Source organism: Balaenoptera musculus, chromosome 1 (assembly GCF_009873245.2).
Source record: "Balaenoptera musculus isolate JJ_BM4_2016_0621 chromosome 1, mBalMus1.pri.v3, whole genome shotgun sequence".
In the NCBI taxonomy this organism is placed as follows: Eukaryota; Metazoa; Chordata; class Mammalia; order Artiodactyla; family Balaenopteridae; genus Balaenoptera; species Balaenoptera musculus.
This window is the reverse complement of record NC_045785.1, coordinates 133492239-133512424: the sequence shown is the minus strand read 5'-3', so window position 1 is coordinate 133512424 and position 20186 is coordinate 133492239. Positions and strand designations below refer to the sequence as shown.

Below are 20186 nucleotides of genomic sequence, written 5' to 3'. Positions count from 1 at the left end.
ATGATACCAAAGGAAAAATGAAAAATTATTTTGAACTAAATGAAACATCCCACATGTGTGGGAATGGAACTAATGCGGTACTTAGAGGAACATTTACAGCATGGAAATGCCTTTATTAGAAAAGAAGAAAAGTTGCAAATCAATGGCCTCAGCTTCTACATTAAGAAACTAGCAAAGGGATAAAAAATGAAACCCAAAGTAGACAGAAGAAAGGAAATAATAAAGATCAGAACAGAAATCAGTAAAATTTGAAGAAAGAAGAAAAAATAGAAAAAAGACAATGAAACCAAAAGCTGTTTCTTAGACCAATAAATTTGATAAACTTAAACCTACCAGACTGATGGAGGATAAAATAGGGAAGACACAAATTTACAATATCAGGAATGAGAGAGGTAACATCATTAAAGATTCTGAAGTCATTAAAAGGATAAGGAAATATCATAAGCAATTTTATTCTGATAAATTTGACAACTTAGACAAAATGGACATAATCCTTCAAAGACACAAACAACAAAAGTTCATCAAGCAGAAATGAATAACCTAAATGACCTTATATTTATTAAAGAAATTGAATTTGAAGTGAAAAAAATCTTCCCACAAAGAAAAGTCCCGGTCCAGATGGCTGCTCTGATGAATTGTACCAAAAGTACAAAGACGAAATAATACCAATTCTACACAAACTCTTCCAGAAAATCAAAAAAGAAAGAAATACTTTACAACACATACTGTGATGTCAGCACATTCTAAAACCTAAGCCAGAGAAACAACACAAGAAAACTACACACCAATATTCCTCCAAGAATATAGATACAAAATTCTTGAACATAATTTTAGCAAATTGAATCAAACAAATCATGCAACATATAAAAAGATAATAATACATCAAGATCAAGTAGGGTTTATGCAAGAATGGCAAGTTGGTTTAAGGCTCAAAAATCAGTGTAATTAGGGAATTCTCTGGCAGTCCAGTGGTTAGGACTTGGTGCTTTCACTTGTGGTGGCCCAGGTTCAATTCCTGGTCAGGGAACTAAGATCCCACAAGTCTCACAGCCAGAAAAAAAAAAAAAAAACATTGTAATTAATATTAATAGACTAAAAAAGAAAAACTATATGATCATCTCAATAGATGCAGAAAATGCATTTGACAACATCCGTTCCTGACTGAAAAAACCTATCAAGAATAGGAATAGAAAGGGATGTCTTAAAATTGGTAAGGGGCATATATGAAAGCACAAACAAACTTAAAGCTAACACCACACTTAAATAGTAAAAGACTGAAAGCTTTCCTTTTAAGATCAGGAAGGCAAGGATGTCTGCTCTCACCACTTCTATTAAACATTATCCTGGAGGTTCTAGCCAGTGTAATCAGGCAAGGAAAGCTAACAAAAGGCATCCTGATCCGAAAAGAAGTAACATTCTTTATTTGCAGACATTATATATGATCCTCTGTATAAAAAAGCTAATAGAATCTATAAAATACCCACTAGAAATAACAAGTGAATTTAGCAAGGCTGCAGGATATAAGACAAAAATGCAAAAATCTATTATAGTTCTAGATACTAGCAACAAATAATTAGAAACTAAATTTTTTTAATATACTATCTACATCATCAAAAATTGTAATATACTTAGGGGTAAATCTAACAAAAGATGTGCAAGACCTGTACACTGAAGGCTTTGTAGAGAGAAATTTTAAAAGACAAAATACAGAGAGATGTACTGTTATTAATATTATTAAAATATTAATTCTCCCCAAATTGATCTATAGATTCAACACAACAACAATCAAAATCCCAGCAGGCTTTCTGTATAAATTGACAAGCTGAGTCTAAAATTCATTCAGGCATGGAAGTGATCCAGAATAGCTTAAATAACTTTGAAAAAAGAAAAACAAAGTTAGAGGATTTATACCTGACTTCAAAACTTACTAGAAATCTATAGTAATCAAAATAGTACGCTTGTGAATCAGGATAGACAGTAGAAAGACAGAATATACCAAAGACCAGATGTAGACCCCCATGTATATTTGATTTTCAACAAAGGTACAAAAGCATTTGAGTGCAGAAAAAACAGTCTTTTCAACAAATGGTGCAGGAACAATTAGATATCCATATTTTTAAAAGTTAGTGTCATGGACATATATACAGTGTCATGGACATATATACACTACCAAATGTAAAATAGATAGCTAGTGGGAAGCAACCGCATAGCACAGGGAGATCAGCTCGGTGCTTTGTGACCACCTAGAGGGGTGGGATGGGGAGGGTGGGAGGGAGGGAGATGCAAGAGGGAAGAGATATGGGAACATATTGTATATGTATAACTGATTCACTTTGTTATAAAGCAGAAGCTAACACACCATTGTAAGGCAATTATACGTCAATAAAGATGTTTAAAAAAAAAAAGAGAATGTATCTAGCAATAATAATAATAATAATAATAATAATAATAATAAAACATAGCTAAGTTCAAAAAAAAAAAAGAATGTTTAAAAAAAAAAAAAGTAAATCTCAATCCTTATTTTGCACTATAGACAAAAATAAAATCAAAATGGTTCACAGACCTGAAATTATAAAACTTTTAGAAGAAAACACAGGAGAAAATCTTTACAACCTTGGACTAGACAAAAATTTCTTAAGTAAAATATGAAAAGCACAATCCACAAAAGGAAAAGAAAATATTCATCAAAATTAAGAACTACTATTCTTTGAAGACAGTGTTAAGAGTATGATTAGGTAAGTCACAGAACGGGAAAAAACAACTGCAAATCACATATCTGATTAATGACTTGTATCCAGAATACACAAACAACGTATATAAACTCAATAAGACACACCCAATCTATTTTTTTACTGAAGTATAGTTGATTTAAAAGTTGTGTTAATTTCTGCTATACAGCAAAGTGACTCAGTTATACATATATATATTCTTTTTTATATTCTTTTCCATTATGGTTTATTCCAGGACATTGAATACAGTTCCCTATGCTATACAGTAGGACCTGTTGCCCACTGACAAACCCAATTTAAAAATGGACAAAAGATTTGATTTGACATTTCACTAAAGAAGATAGATGAATGTCTGATAAGCATACGAAAAGATGCTCAACATTACTAGTCATCGGAAAAATGCAAATTAAGACCACTTTGGATATTGCTACACATCTCCTACAAGGGCTTAAATTAAAAAGACTGACCATACCAAGTGTTGGTAAGGCAGTAAAACTGGAACTGTCATATCCTGCTGGTGGTAAAATGACACAAGCACTTAGGACAACAGTTTGGCAATTTCTTAAAATGTTAAACATAAACCTACCATATGACCCAGTCATTCTACTCTTAGGTATCTGCCCAAGAAAAATAAAAGCATATATCTATACAAAGACTTGAACGCAAATGTTCACAGAAGCTTTATTTGTCATAGCCAAAAAACTGGAAACAACCCAAATGTTCAACAAAAGGTGAACTGATAAATAATTATGGAATATCTACTCAGTGGCATACTATTAGGTAATACAAATGAATTAACTGTTGATACATGCCACAACATGGATGAATCCCAAAATGTGCTGAATGAAAGAAGCCAGACTTAAAAAAAAAAAAAAAAAGAAGTCAGACTAGAAATAAGTGTATGTTATATGACTTCATTTATATAAAATTCTTGAAAATCCAAACTAACCCATAAAGACAAAAAGCAGTTTAGTGGTTGTCTGGTGATGCGGTGGCGGGGATCGGGCAGGAAGATTACAAAGGGATGCAAGGAAACTTTTTAGAGGAAATAGATGTTCATTTTCTTGATTGTGGTGATGGTTTCATAGTTATTTATATATTTCAAAACATATCAAATTACACTTTAAATATGTGTAGTTTGTTGTGTGTCAAATATATTATATCAAATTGGTTTTTTTAAGACGTATGAATTAGATCAGAATGTAACACTATAACTCACTTCCCATTGCTATACTGCCCATAACTCAAAGAATCACAGATTTTGAAGAACTGCAATTCATTAGTAGGAAAGTTAAATTTCAGAACTGATTCACAGTTTGCTGTGTTTAAATCATGCTTTAAGTTTCTGAGTCCTTGAAATACAAACCTTAGGATATTTTTAAACTACAAAGCAAATGCCCCATAAAGATAACCAGGTTCAAGAGGAACTAAGATGAAAACAAATCAGGAGCGATGAGAGGCCAGTGTTCCTGGGCTTTTGGAAAAGAACATGTGAATTCTAAAAATATCCTAAAATGTCTCTTATATGGCCAAGTTCTGACCAATGCTTGGGTTTACCTGGCTCTATGAAAGTGGATTCTCTTTTCAGAATTTCTGATATCAAAGGGGAGAGGCACTTGAACTGTAAATCTTAGAATAAAGCTATGCGCCAGATGAAAATGATTCATGGTTCTTATGATTGTGTGGTCTCTTAAATTTCAGTATTCTCACTGACTTGGTCAAACATCAATAATAGGCCTACAAAGGCATTATTGGGGAAAAAAAACTATTTTTATATTTTGTATTACTGCTAAAAATACCTAAATTTTAGATCACTAATAGACTTTGTGTAACCTTTTTTAAATATAGAACTATTCACACCACTCACCCACATACAGCTTCCTCATGTTGTCTACAGTTAATAAAACTTGGACAACTCTACGAAGATGTTCAATAACATCATGACATCCAAAGCATATCCAGCACATCAAATGTCATTATTTTATAGTTATGGTGCTGTATAAAACACATAGGTAAACTTCAAGGTTCAAATTAACAAATATCACAGTGAATGCTTTTTATAATAACAGTTTAAGGTTCTTATCTATGAGAAACGAAATTATACAGTAGTTAAGAACACAGACTCAAGACTGAACTGCCTGAGTTCAAATCTCACACTAGCCACTTACTTGCTCCATAACCTTGGCCAAGTTCCTTTATATCTCTACGCCTCTGATCCCTCATCTATAAAATGAGGATAATAATAGCATTTACCTCATAGGGTAGTTATGAAGATTAAATAAATTAATAGGCCTAAAGAACCACGAACTGTGCCTGCCTCATGGTAAGCACCCAAGAAGTTTTACATTATTGTTGTTGTTATAGTCATGCTTATGATTGTCACTGTTATTAGAGTTAAGATTACTATATAGGATAATTAACACTTATCACTGATAATTTGAAAAATACAAATATATCTACTAAGAATTAATATAAAAGAAGGATTTGAATAGACATTTCTCAAAAAAAATATACCAATGGCCAATAAGCCCATCAAAAGATGCACAGCACCATTCATCACGAGGAAAATGAAAATCAAAACCACAATAAGGGTACTTCCCTGGTGGGAATGCAGGGGATGCAGGTTCCATCCCTGGTCAGGGAACTGAGATCCCACATGCTGCGGGGCAACTAAGCCCGCACGCCACAACTACTGAGCCCACGTGCCACAACTAGAGAGCCTACATGGCACAACTACTGAGCCCTTGTGCTCTGGAGCCTGCACACCACAACTGGAGAGCCCACGTGCCACAACTACGGAGCCAGAGTGCTCTGGAGCCCAAACACCACAACTAGAGAGAAGTCTGCGCACCGCAACGAAGATCCCACGTGCTGCAACGAAGATCCCACGTGCTGCAACTAAGACCCGACGCAGCCAAATAAATAAAATAATTAATTTAAAAAAAAAACACAGTGAGATATTACTCCACACTGACTAGGATGGCTTTAATAAAAAAGAAAGGAAAATAACAAGTGTAGGCAAGGATGTGGAGAAATTGTAACCCTGTGCATTGCTGGTAGGAATGTAAAAAGGTGCAGATGTTGTGGAAAAGTGGCAGTTTCTCAAAAGTGGGTATAGATAGTGGTGAGGGTTACACAACTTTATGAATATATTTAATGTCACTGAATTGTACAGTGAATTGGTTACTCTCTCTAGTATCCTCACTTTTATTCCTTCAGTTCACCAATGAAGAACTCAATACCCATTCTTACCTACATGGCTCCAAAAAAGTCAGAGAAGCTAGGATAAGACATACTGCTAAATTCTAAGAGAACTTAGAAAAGCATAAAAATGCTACTTTGATAACTCATGATAGGGACTTTCCTGGTGGCGCAGTGGTTAAGACTCCATGCTCCCAATGCAGTGGGCCCAGGTTCAATCCCTGGTCAGGGAACTAGATCCCACATGCATGCTGCAACTAAGAGTTCACATGACACAACTAAGAAGCCCTCAAGCCGCAACTAAGGAGCCCGCCTGCTGCAACTAAGACCCAGCACAACCAAATAAATAAATATATTTTTTTAATTTATAAAAAATAGCTCGTGATATATTTTAACACAACTATATTAAACTGGAAACAGTAACTATGAACTTGGATAATAGAGATAGGGTAATTTTTCCCAAAAAAGTACTGGATTGTAACTCAATTCCAATCTTACTCAGATTCCAATATAACTTCACCAAGAATCTTTAAATCACTAACTTTACATGATTACTTCCCAATAAAATGGAGAAAAGACTTATCATTTTTCATAAATTTATTGAAAAAAATACAGGGTATTTTCAGACTGTAGGAAAAAAAGCAACTTTGTAAAAAGGTATCATTTTATAGAATATGCTCACAGGTAAATGGAATAACATTACTGGTTATATAAGCGAAACATTATCATTGCCAGTTAAGCTACAGGCAAAGAAAGATTACCGGCTTCACAAGGTAATATGACTACTTCTCAAGGTATGACAATCAAGATGTACACCAAAAACATAACGTAAAGTGCAAGTAACTAAAAATTTCCTCAAACTGATTTAGGGGGTGCTTGAAAAAGATGACTTAGGACTTTCTGACCTGAATAAAACAACAAGAAATATGGCCATATTAAATCCTCTAGAGAATCTTTCTATTTCAATAGGAATCACCACATACGATACTGTTCTTTCTTAACCATGTTATCAAACAAGATTCAAAAATAAATCTTCATTTCTCTAAAAATGAAAACTACTATAAAGTCTTTATGAAGCCAGAATATACTAAAAGTAGAGTCATTTTTTAGATTTGAACCACGTCTTTTCTTAGTTGGTAGCTACTATGCTGGGCATCTTTTTCAGGTACATTGATACAGGCTAATCACCAACCACTGGGCAAAACTGGCCCATTTCAAAATAGGATCGTGCACTAGAAAGACCTTGGGTTTCCTCACTCTGGGGTATTCTTGAAATCTACAAATACACAGAAAATTGTACAGAGTCAAGCCTAAGGAAATCATGGGAACAAGATACTTATATAGTATATCCTGCCCAAATTTAAATCAAACAAAATCTCCTACAAACTTCCACAATATTAACTGGAAACAGGATTCTTCATTTCACTCAAACTGCTCTATGTCACTATTAAAAGTTAAACTACTTTGTTCCTTTCTAAGTGTGCTCCTATTACATGCTAAACAAATGACTAATGGATAAAAGAAAATTTGGGTATAATTTCAACTATACAGCATTTTGGAAAAGGCAAAACTACAGAGGCAGTAAAAATATCAGTGGTTTCCAGGGGTTAGCGGGGTAGTGGGTAAGAAGAGATGAATAGGGCTTCCCTGGTGGCGCAGTGGTTGAGAATCTGCCTGCCAATGCAGGGGACACGGGTTCGAGCCCTGGTCTGGGAGGATCCCACATGCCGCGGAGCAACTGGGCCCGTGAGCCACAATTACTGAGCCTGCGCATCTGGAGCCTGTGCTCCGCAACAAGAGAGGCCGCGATAGTGAGGGGCCCGCGCACCGCGATGAGGGGTGGCCCCCGCTTGCCACAACTAGAGAAAGCCCTAGCACAGAAACGAAGACCCAACACAGCCATAAATAAATTTAAAAAAAAAAAAAAAAAACTTTAAAAAAAAAAGAAGAGATGAATAGACAGAGCACAGAGGGTTTTTAAAGCAGTGAAAATACTCTGTATGATCCATAATGGTGGATACATGTCATTTTACATTTGTCCAAACCCACAGAATGTACAACACCAAGAGTAAACCCTAATGTAGACTTTGGGTAAAAATGATGTGTTAATGTAGGTTCATCAACTGTAATAAATGTGCCAGCCTGATTGGGGATGTTGATAATGGGGGAGGCTATGTATGTGTGGGAACTGGGGATATATGGGAAATCTGTTATCTTCCTCTCATTTTGCTGTGAAACTACATCTGCTCTAAAAAAAATTAAGTCCTTAAAAAAAAAAAAAAGAAAATTTGGTTAACTGGTTAATGGTCTATACAAACTATGCTTTTTCAAAACAATTCCTATTCCTGCCCTTTTTTTTGAAGAAAATATTTTAAATTACTTTTGTCATTAATGTTAGTTCTTGTTGCCATTCCTCAAATTTGGCTTTGACATTATAAACTTCCCTAGAACATACCTAAATGAATCCCATGCTAAAAACTCAGCACTAACACAGTGTTAATATAAGGTATACACCTCAGTCATTCACCCAGCTAAAACTAAATGAACCTATATTCAAATCACTGATGTCAATTCCTTCTGATACTCTGAGAAACAAAGAGTAGAAGGAGGACGCGATCAGCTGAGATGAAAGCCACCAACTATGTTCTTCTTAGAGTATCTAGAACATTATGTATCTGTGTCAGGTCATTTCAGTTGGAGAGTCTGACGTATAAATAAGGCCATGGTCATGGATTTGACCTTTAGCAGACCAACTGCTTTGACTCTATACTCATGCTCCCCTCATTCACCTGGAAATATGCCATTAATCAAAAGGAGTACCATTGAGGAAAACTCTCAGTTTTATAAACTCAGTCTTATAAACATTATAAACATTAGAACTCTGAGCACATTTAACATGTGCTAAATAACGTTTAAGGCACTACATGAAATCTATGCAAACATACTTCAATATGTTGAAAGTCGCAATACAGAAGTAGGACTTAAAATTATGAGCTGTACTTTCATATACTCGTGGCAAGAACTGCTTTCCAGGAAGGTCACACAAATTTGGCACTAAGTCTCAGGCCTTTAAAAACATACTCTTCTAGGAATTCAGCCTAAGGAAACAGTCAGAAGTTCAAAGACTTATGCACAAAGAGAATCAATAGACTGCTAATATAAAATTTTTGAAAAATATTAATGTTTAAAATAGGATAATGGTTAAATCAGTTATGTTCAATTAGTCATTAACAAATTATATTTTCATATAAACCTCAGTAATAAAGCTGTGTGATACTGGCACATGAACAGACCAACAGAACATAATAGAAAATCTTGAAATAAACCAAATTGTATATGGCAATCTAATGAAGGATAAAGGAGTCATCTTAAATCAGTGGGGAAAAAATTAATTATTCAATAAATGGTGCTAGGATAACTGGAAAGCCATCTTTCTAAAAGTGAAATTGTATCAATACTCATACCTTATACCAGGATGAATTCTAAATGGATCAAAGATTTAAATGTAAAAATAAAAACAAGAAAGTACTAGACAAACCATTATTATTTTATAACCTCAGAATAGGAAAGGCCATCCTAACTAGGACATAAAACCAAAAAGCCATAAGATTGATACATTCGGGATTTCCTTGGCAGTCCAGTGGTTAAGAATCTGCGCTTCCACTGCAGGGGCACGGGTTCAATCCCTGGTCAGGGAACTAAGATCCTGCATGCCACACAGTGTGGCCAAAAAAAAAAAAAAAGAAGAAGAAGAAGATTGATACATTCAACTGCATAAAAATAATTTCCTCATAGAGGAAAAGAAAAAAAAAAGATAAATGAAAATACCGGCAACTCATGGCAGACAAAGGGCTCTTAATATACTAAGAGTTCCTGCAAATCACTAAGAAAAAGATCCAACAACCCAATAAAAATGGGCAAAAGATATGTACAGTCACAAAAAAGGGTATATTTAAATGGCTCTGTAAGATATTCAATCACACTTAATGTAAGATTTGAAAAATTAAAATTAAACTAAGACTAATTTTTACCTTTTAGATTGTCACATTAAAAATCCTTGATAATTCCCTATGTACGGGGAGATGGGCACTCTCATACCTGGAGAAATATAAATAGGTACAACCCCTAAGAAAAGCAATTTGGGAATAGCTTTCAAAATTACAAATACACCTATCTTTGACCAAGCAATTCCATGAATTTTTGTTATAGATATACACAAGCAAAATGGCTTATATCCAAGATTATTCATACACTATCACTTGCACCAACAAAATGTGGGGATTGGTTTAATAAATTATGATTCATCCAAGCATCATGCAGCCATAAAAAGAATGAGGAACCACTTTACAAATGGACAGGAAAATATATCCAAGATATATTAATAAGTGTGTGGAGGGGAGATGTGAGGGAGGAATAACACAAGCTGCAGATCAATTCCTATAATGGGTTAACGATTCTGTAAAAAAGGAGAAAAACAATTCTGTAAAAAAGGAGAAAAAAGCATATACACAGTAAAAACTATGATACTATCAATTCAGATACTAAGCAATTAACAACAACTGGCTCCAGACCCCCAGAACACCCAACCAACTTCCTTTGGGGGTTTGTTCCAGTCATTTCATTAATCTCACCAAAAAATGACCCAGCCTTTTTTTTTTTTTTTTTGGCCACGTGGGATCTTAGTTCCCTGACCACCTGACCAGGGATTGAACCTGTGACCTCGGCAATGAAAGTGCGGAGTCCTAACCACTGGACCACCAGGGAATTCCCAAACCCTGAATTTTTTTAAACTAAATTTCTTGGATCCCACTCTTGGCAGTTTTTACCTATCTATCTATCTATTTCTATATGCCTGGAATAGGTATGGAAGGATACACAAAAATTTCCAACATTTATTCATTGTGTGGGAGGGAAATGATTGCCCGTCAGATGGCAAGTGAGGGGTGGGGAGGAGGGGTGAGAGAGACCTCAGGGCATATCCTTTTATACCTTTTGAATTCTGAAAGAAGGAAATGTATTTCCTATTTTTAAAATTACATTTAAAAATAAAAATATATTTGAAAAAATTTTAAACATTTTCAAAGCCATAAGAAAATATGCTATTAGAAAAAGGCAGGATATAAAATAGATGCAGTATGATACCAAATATGTACAAACAAGTATATCTGTACACAGAAAAAACTGGTAAAATATAATCAAATATTAAAGGAAGAATTATCTCTAAGAGGTGGAATTATAGCTGATTTTAATTTTCTTTGGCTTTTCCTATAATTCAAATTCTTTACATTAAGCATGGATTACATTCATAATTAGGAAAATAGTATTAAATTTTTAATAATATGAATCAGAGAGGTTAGAAATTAAAAGGGAGGTATAAAGTTGCTAAGGATTATCCAGGATTCTAAGGATCATAAATGAAACATTCAAATTTCCTCAAAACATCACTCCAATGGCAGAATAAAGAATTTAGGAAAAGATCTAATCTGTCCTCTAATCTGCCTCTTAAGGATCACTATGAGATTATTCTCATCCTCCTACTTTCTGGATGTTTTGACCATTTTTGTTTTCTGTTACCTAGGTAATGGTACTTCCAGCATTTCCCTTAAAGACTGTGAAACTAACAATCTGGTATTTCTCACTGACCTTCAGCTTTGAAAGGCCATCTCCCTAAGGGAAAGCAGTAAAATCTAGAAGCTATAACAGGAGGCTGAGGAATCTGAGGTTAAGAGTTCTAATCCTGACAAACTGTGGAATTTGTCTCCTATTTTGGGAATAAGCTAAATTTCCTGAGTCAGTTTACTTAATGAGGAAACTTAAAGGATTATTTTGAAAAATATTTAGGACTATCAACTTTTTACACTTTTTAACTCTTCACACTATTCTTCTGAACTTTGTTTTCTTGCCTTACGTTAAATTTTTCCTCTCTAAATTTTCACTCTCCCAAACAGTATCTGCAAGTATTACCAATGTCTTAGACTTAGGAGCGGGGAGGGGATACTTTTAGAAAGCCTACTGTAAATGACACAACATGAACAGAACTTGAGCCAAGTTGAAGACAATTTATGGGGGAATAAGAATGCAATCAGGATCTAAACTGGACCCTTATGAGCAAAGTGGCCACAGACAACTAATTAATGTAACTACACTGAGTAAGGGAGGGTAAAACTCAAGACTCCTAACACCTGAACCCTGCTGATAGAGATAGGAAGATGATAACGTCTATGTCACAGGGCAGAAATGAAGTTTTGTCATGCTTTCAAGGGCTCAATTTTTATTTCTTTTGTTTACCGTGTTCCCTCTAACCCCACTGAGCTGGGCCTCAGGACATCTTTTTTCCCCCTACTATTTACATATCATGTACTTCTTGATGGCTGCCTTCCACAAGAAAACCAGCTACATTAAACTTGTAAAAGGTTCTCTACCAACAGGTCTTGAGAAGCACTTGATAGCCTTTGGGAAGAAACAAACATCAGAGAGCAATTATCCCTCTGCCAAGGGCGGAGTGCCCTCAGCACACTTCAGACTCCTCCTCCTGGTTAACAAGACCGAACACCTCTCTAGTTACTTAAAAATTATTCCAATAGGGTGGGACAAGGGAGCAGACAGATGAATTTTTTCTGGATTAACTCAGTCATTAATTCAATGCTTTTTTGTGGTTCACCTACTAAAAAGGTGATCAAATCACTTTGTGCTACTCAAGAGAGCAACTGCTAAAAACAATTACATAAACCCTCCACTTCAATTTACCTTATCCTTCTTTCTAATAAAACAAAGTGTAAGAAACCACTGCCTTGCTACCATTTCCTCAGTAATCTCAATAAAGCCTACTTTGTCATATGAATCCCTTTTCTTTTCCTTAGCAAATCAGAAAAATTTATCTCATTCATCATAATAGGACACAACTGTACATCATTTTTTAAAGTGCATACACTGAATCTTATTATCTGAAGAAGATAAAGGCAATCCTTATAAACAAACTATTCTCAGATAAACAGGGGCATTCTAGAACTTCATATTATTTACATCAGAGAATTTGTACAGATCCTCAATTCCATATCGGCAATTCCCAAACCCAAAAAGCTCTGAACACTCTTTTTCCATAACTTCTCTAGCAGTAAAATCTGACCTGCATCATGACATCATATAGTGTTATACCGTACTTAGCATGAATGTCCATTTGTTTAATTGCAGAAATATTAACATGACTGATGTTGCTCCACACACCACTAGGGGGTTTATATCACTATATATACCATATTTTCCAAAATCAAAAGTTTTGAATTTTGAAACACTCCAGTCCAAACGGTTTTGGACAAGGGATTGTGGATGTATAGTTTCTATTCTGCAAAAATATTTTCGTTCTTTGAAAATGAAATAGCAATAAACCAACATGATAGAGGGTAGAAAAATACTAAGATGTTGTAAAGGAAATTGTCCACCATCTGTGACATTAGTAGAATACACAATTTAAATGAGATACATAAATTTTCTCCTGAAGGAAAAAAAGGAGGGCTACTTGAAATCAATATAATTTAAAATAAACAGTATATACCTAGGCCTTCTTGGAAGTTCTCTTTAATTTCAGTGGAGAACTGTCTACTCCTACTGTGTATAAAATGTATTGGAGATTATGGGAAAATGATGTGTCAACACTCAAAGTCAATGCCCCATCCTTGAATATTTTTTTTTAAACGAATGGCCTTAAATATTTTTTTTATATATTTTTTTAAATATTTATTTATTTATCTGGCTGTGCTGGGTCTTAGTTGCGGCATGCGGGATCTTTAGCTGCGGAGTGCAGGGTCTAGTTCCCTGACCAGGGATTGAACCTGGGCCCCCTGCATTGAGAGCCTGAAGCCTTAGCCACTGGACCACCAGGGAAGTCCCCACCCTTGAGTACTGAACTCAAGCTTAAGATCCCAAGGATTCCTAAAACATTAACACTCATTTGTAAAAGTTCAATTAATAGTATTTGAGGAAATTAAAACACTTAAGTAACATGAACATGTTTTGGGATATACTCAATACATAGTCACTGATTTTCTTCTGGCAATCAATTAGCTAGAGCACATAAAACTTTTAGTCTTGGTTGAGCAATTTCATTTATCTACATGTTACCACAAAACAGGAGTCATGGGGTGCATATGTAAGACGTGTAAGAATGAGTGATCTGCGGGACTTCCCTGGTGACACAGTGGTTAAGAATCTGCCCGCCAATGCAGGGGACATGGGTTCAAGCCCTGGTCTGGGAAGATCCCACATGCCGCGGAGCAACTAAGCCCGTGTGCCACAACTACTGAGCCTGCACTCTAGAGCCTCCGAGCCACAACTACTGAAGACCGCGTGCTACAACTACTGAAGCCCGCACGCCTAGAGCCCGTGCTCCGCAACAGGAAAAGCCACCGCAATGAGAAGCCCGCACACCACAACGAAGAGTAGCCCCCATTCGCCGCAACTAGAGAAAGCCCGTGTGCAGTAACGAAGACCCAATGCAGCCAAAAATAAAATTAATTAATTTAAAAAATAATAATAAGTATTTTAAAAAAAAAGAATGAGTGAGCTGCTGAGAATATTCAAGATGAATTATGCTAAGAACATTCTGTATAAGGCCAGCGAGTTAGTCATAACTAATTCATACTGGACCAAAATAAAATAACTTCCTGGACTTGTTACTGGTTGCAACATTTTAAGTAAACATAGAAACATGTTCTCTAAAAATGCAATAAAATATACTTTTTTAATTAAATCATCCTTTGTTTTAATTTATGAAGTATAAGCAATATTACTTACTACAAGCAGGTAAGACTTCTGCCCCCATCAACTCATATCCAGTTCATGGGAAATTCTTACCAAATTCCCATTGCCATATTTCTAGAATTATATTATATTTGATGCAGAATGATTAATTCCCTTTTTCTTCTGCTTGCTGAAATGGTACCAGCCTTTAGAAATTTTCCAGGAGATCCCTATCAATCATTAATAAACAATTAGCTATATATTAGCTTAATGGTAGGCAATAATGTTGTTATTTTATTAACTGAATATTTTAGATAAGTCCTGCCCATACTATTAAAATTAAAAACAATATGGTTTCTTGGTGATCACTTCATCATGAGAACTATATTTCCCCTCTAGCTATTTAAACGCACATCTGTGCATACACTTGCAGATCTGTTGTACTGATGGGTGCAGAGCTCCAATGCGGGCACTGCCGGAGATTGGTATCTTTAATTTCCCCCAAATAGTGCCCTTCACTCACCATCCATTCATGGTAAAGTAGTTAATTTTAACGTCCTCATTGTTTACCAGAAAGCAGAGACAGTGAGGCTGGCTTTGCCGCTCCCGTTTCCTTTTGCTGGGCTGCTGAGCTTTTTCAGCCAATTGACTTCACTTTGAGGCTATAAATATCTGAAAAATGTTCTGCATTTGATGCTCTTGGATTCTGCATCCATATTTAGCTGTTTGTGGCATGCCTTTGTTTAAGCTACTCTACCACCCATACAGTCAGTCAGGTTGAGATCTAGATGGTCAAAGGACAGATGGATCAACATTCAGCACACACTGACTTACCATGGGGGAGGCATCAATCTGCTAGACACTGTGACAATGAAGGGAGTGGCAAGATAGGAATACAGAGATAAACAAGACAGACAGATTCCCTGGTGTCAAAAATATTATAGTCTTGACGGGCATGGGCACAACTTATAATAATATTGGAATAAAACAAATGAAACATTTTACAACTAAAAGAAAATGAAGAATAGCACAGCATAACTATTTTCTCTTGGCTGTGTCTCAAAAATGTGCATTTGTTTGTGTTCTAAATATAGGTCTACATATTATAAAGCTCTGGACATATTCCAAAAAGTTTGCAATCATGACGATACAAAAAACTCTGAATATAGGTATAATCCACCAAAGAGCCAGACCTATCAGTAGCAAACTCAAAACAGTGCCCAGTCTTCAAATTTTGTGAGGCAAACTAATAAAATATTGTTTCCAAAAGTTTCTGTAAGTAAATAAATAAAATAAAAGTTTCTGTTAAGATATTTGGGGAGAGGGGTTACTTCTGTTCTTGTTGTTGTTTGTATGCATACTGATTTCAAACGTTAAGGATATTGAAGAGGATGTAAACCATAGCCAGAAGCCAGAAGCACTTAATACAGCTCCTTACTTTGCATCCTATCTTTAAAACCCACAGGTCTATTCTAGGTTAGGTCTCAAAACTGAATGAGCTAGATCTGAGATCCCCATCCCCACCTTCCTATCTTGTGAAAACATTCCAAACAAATATACATCTGCCCTCAACATTCCTTCTTTCAAAACTCAGTTCATTGACCTTTTGATAAAAGTGCTCCCCAGAATCCTGATAGTCATGATTTAAATGTATTAAAGGCTTGCTTGATGCCTGGCCCCAAGAGTCAGGGTGGAATTGGGAGGCAAAGTTGTAGGTTAAATAATAGGGTAGGCCATAGAATCAGAAAACTCTAAAACTAAAATGTACCGTAGATACAATTACTCCAGATTCCACATTTTATGTAGAAACCTAGACCCACGGACTTAAAATTACTTGCCCAAAGTTAAACAACAATTTGTGGCAAGGCCAGAATGAAAACCCAGGTTCTCAACCCCCAGTTGCATGCTCTAGACTAGTTTCTGGATTTCTTTAAAAAACATTGGAGTACACTCATCAAAGTCTCTTTCAATTGTGTAAAAGAACCTTGATGTTCCAAAACAATCAGGATTTTGAACACACAAAACAAATAAACAAGAAAACCAAAACGAACTCTCTTCCAAATTGATTTTCTACATTCTATTTTTTTACTTCAAAGCTTTTCAAAGAGCTATACAACAGGCAACTTAAAAACTAGCTAAGGACATAGAAAAGCCAAGTCATTCAGATAGTTTTGGAATATTTACATCAAACTAAAGACAATAAAGTAGTAACCAAGATGAGCTGCCTTAGAGGAAGGAAAGTAGCAGTACTGAACAGTAAATAAAAACTTCTGGTTAATTGATAGGGAAGACAAAAAAGTTATAATGCAGTAGAAAGTCTGCAAATTGGCTTTGAAATGCACACTATATATGTGTGTGTGAGAGAGAATATACATATATATTTAAGAATATACACACAAACCTAGCCCTAGGAATGGACTACAAAGACAAGCACATAGTTTTATGGGTTATATGCAAAGAAGGTATTTAACACTAGATCTAGAAAATCCAGACAGAATAGTTTGACACTGAAATACTGAATTGTCATATATACATATTCTTGCAGTAACAAGGCCCTATCTCTAACTTCATATAAAAAACAATATGCAAAAGAAGTGTATAAGGACAGGAAGGATAGAATAGGAAAAAGTTGTAACCACAATATACTCTAATTCAAGCTCAATTTCAGATTCTCACCAACCTTTGTTATAAACCATCGGCTAAGTAGGAACAGCAGGTGGGTGGAAAAATCAGGGACTAAAGTTTTTAATCTGCTGAGAATGAACAGGGTGACCTTGCATCATCTCCCACTTCTTTGCTTTAATTCTTTCAGTTAATTAAAACAACATCAAGAAACATTTATAAACATCCAGCAAAATACAAAGTGCTACATACATAAATTCTTAAGAATTGGTTATAAAAATTGATGGATTTTTAGAACTAGAAGGACCCTTAAGAGATTATTTAATCCAATTCACTCATTTTACAGAAGAGGAATGAGATGTCAAAAAAGTGACCTGCTCTGCTCCAAATCACATAGCCATTTAGTGGCAGAACTGAGACAAAAATTCAGATCTCTGGACTCCCAGTTCTATGATCTTTCTGATGGTGATAAGACTTAAAGTCTTGAAATCAACTGAACTATCCAGGAAGACAACTTCAAAGTCACAGTCACTCTTGAATACTAAACACATACCCTGTTCAGGATGAAAAAACAAAAAACAAAAAACATAACGTACTTGATCACTAACAGGCTTAGATGCACATGACTGCAGGATAACATCTTAACATTGTGTTGATCTCAGGTGCTTCAAATTTGCCATCTTATACTCAGCCACATTACTAATGTCTTTTATAGTCCTGTGAGATAAGTGATAAACACCTTGATGTTTCAATATTTTGGAAAGCCACAGCTCAGTCCTGAATGCCAGGCTATAAATCCTTGGGCTATGGGTTTTCAAAACCAGCATGGTTTTAATGCTGCCACAAGGCTCGCCCTAATAGAATCTCATCATTCAGTTTTAATTAAAGAGGTGGTTACTAGGAATGCAGAAAGGGAAAGTTTTAGTGTGTTCATCACTTTTTAACTTGCTGAGTAGCAACCCAGTCACTTTACAAAGAGCACCAGAAACAATGGTGCAATCTGAAACAATCCACACCCCTTGGACTAAGTGCTTGCCTTTGGAGAGTGAGGTTCAGAAAGAGGTTATAGAATTAGACTGTTCCCACCAAATAAATGCTTCTGATTTTTACTTTATTATCTTAACCTCTGCTAAGCTTTTTCATAATATCTTAGTTTGCAGCCTTGCCTCACTCCAGAGAAAGCAATGAAACGCCATTCATTTGATTTCACGGTGTGTTCTTCTTGAAGATCAGCTGACACTTCTCTTGAAGTCACCACCTGAGAATTAAGTCTGCATATCCCAACTCCACCTTAAATCTACTGCAGGTACCTGAAAAGGTCCAAAGACCATACTGAGTCACATCTCTCTCCTCAAGTACTAGTCTGGAGAAACTTGTCAGAAATGCACCCCAGAACCAAAAGGGATGTGGGAAACGGACCCAGGATGGATGGGGACTGAGAACAGGACTGAGACCAGGGAATGAATTTCAGCCTGAGCAAAGATACGAAACATCAGCCTCTAAGACGGCCTTTGGTCCTTACCGTACACCCGGACCCAGCTCTGTTGCTGGCACACGGACTCCAGAAGGATCCGATCCAACATGCCACCGGCCACGGCCCCACTGACCGGGACAACAGCGTCCAGCTCATCCGGGGGGAGCGGCGAGTCGGACTCCAGTCCCGGGAACATCTCCGGCCAGGAGAGCGCCTCCGCGGCTCCTCCGCACGATAGGGAGAGCTCCATGGTGCCCCTGAGGGACAAGGCGGCGGCGGCGGCGGCGGGGCGGGCGCGCGGCTCCGCGCCCTGCCTGCGGGAAGGGGAGGAGGAGAGCGCAGCAGCGGGGGCAAGGACTCGAGCGACAGCCGGCGCGGACGCGGCTCACCTCCTTCCCCGCCGCCCACTGCCCGCGGCTCGGGCGCTGCTGCCCACCTGCAGCCGGCGGGCGGGACCCAGCCCGGGAGGCGGATCCAGCGTGGCCCCGGGTGGGGGTGGGTCCGGGCTCAGGTATGGGTCCCTCCCGGGAGGGGACGTGGAAGGACCCGGGAGGGGCGGATTGCCCGCCCGCCCCCTCGGAGCCGCCTTTCTGTGCCCCAGCCGGCGTCACCCGCGGGCCGATAGGGCCGGGGCTGGGGATGGAGTGGGGCCAGGCAGGGCTGGGCTGGGGGCGTCGCCGCCAGGGGCCGCCCCCTTTGACCGGCTCCCGCCGCCGCCGCAGCCGCCGCCGCCTCAGGGACTCCGAGTGTCCACTCCCTCACCCCTGGGTGGGCGGGGGAGGGGGGGCGGTGGCCCCGGGTTCTCGCCCGCCAGTCCTCAGCACCCACCCCAAGAATGAGCCGGCCCGCCCCTGTAAACTCTCAGGCCACGGCTCTCGCCGCTGCTCGGGGTCCGGCTCCGACTCCGCCGCGGATCCCACAAGCCCGGCAGCCGCGGCTGTGGCGGCGGCAGGCGGCATCCCAGGGTGATAGGCCGGAGTAATCGAGGGCCGAGAGCAAAGCCGCGTGTGCAGTAGAGTAACGAAGCGGAGGAGGAACTGCCGCCGAAGGCAGGAAAAATCGGACCCCGAGTTATTCATCCAGCCAGTCCCGCCTACTTTCCAAATACCCTCTCCCCCACCTCCCTGCAGTGCGTTTCCCGGTCTACCAGTCTCCCCAACTGCTTCTTGAAGTGGAGCCGGCATGGAGAGGCGGGGTGGAAAAGGGGTGCGGGAAATTTAAAAAGAAAGGAAAAGAGCTTCCCTTTCCCCTCTTCCCACCCTTTTCCTTGTACGTATGCATTTATGTCTTTATTTGTTTGGACCAACATTTCTTTCTCATTGGACGGAGAGATTGGAGATGCTGCTTTATTTTACAGTCACCTTAGGGGAAAAGCTTCGTTCCTTCCCAGAGAGGAGAGTTGGCAGCGGGGTCTGGGATTGTGG

General features: G+C 37.8%; 1 protein-coding gene across 2 annotated transcripts in view; it reads right to left on the bottom strand.

Moving 5' to 3' along the window:
- RASAL2 (RAS protein activator like 2) overlaps nucleotides 1-19731 on the bottom strand; it is a 387777-nt gene extending 368046 nt beyond the window's left edge. For both annotated transcript variants that reach the window (XM_036849962.1, XM_036849970.1), the window contains exon 1: nucleotides 18811-19731. In XM_036849962.1, coding sequence (XP_036705857.1) covers nucleotides 18811-19012 — 202 coding nt within the window. In that variant the 5' untranslated portion in view covers nucleotides 19013-19731. The remainder of the gene's footprint in view (nucleotides 1-18810) is intronic.
- Between the last annotated feature and the right edge of the window lie 455 nt (nucleotides 19732-20186).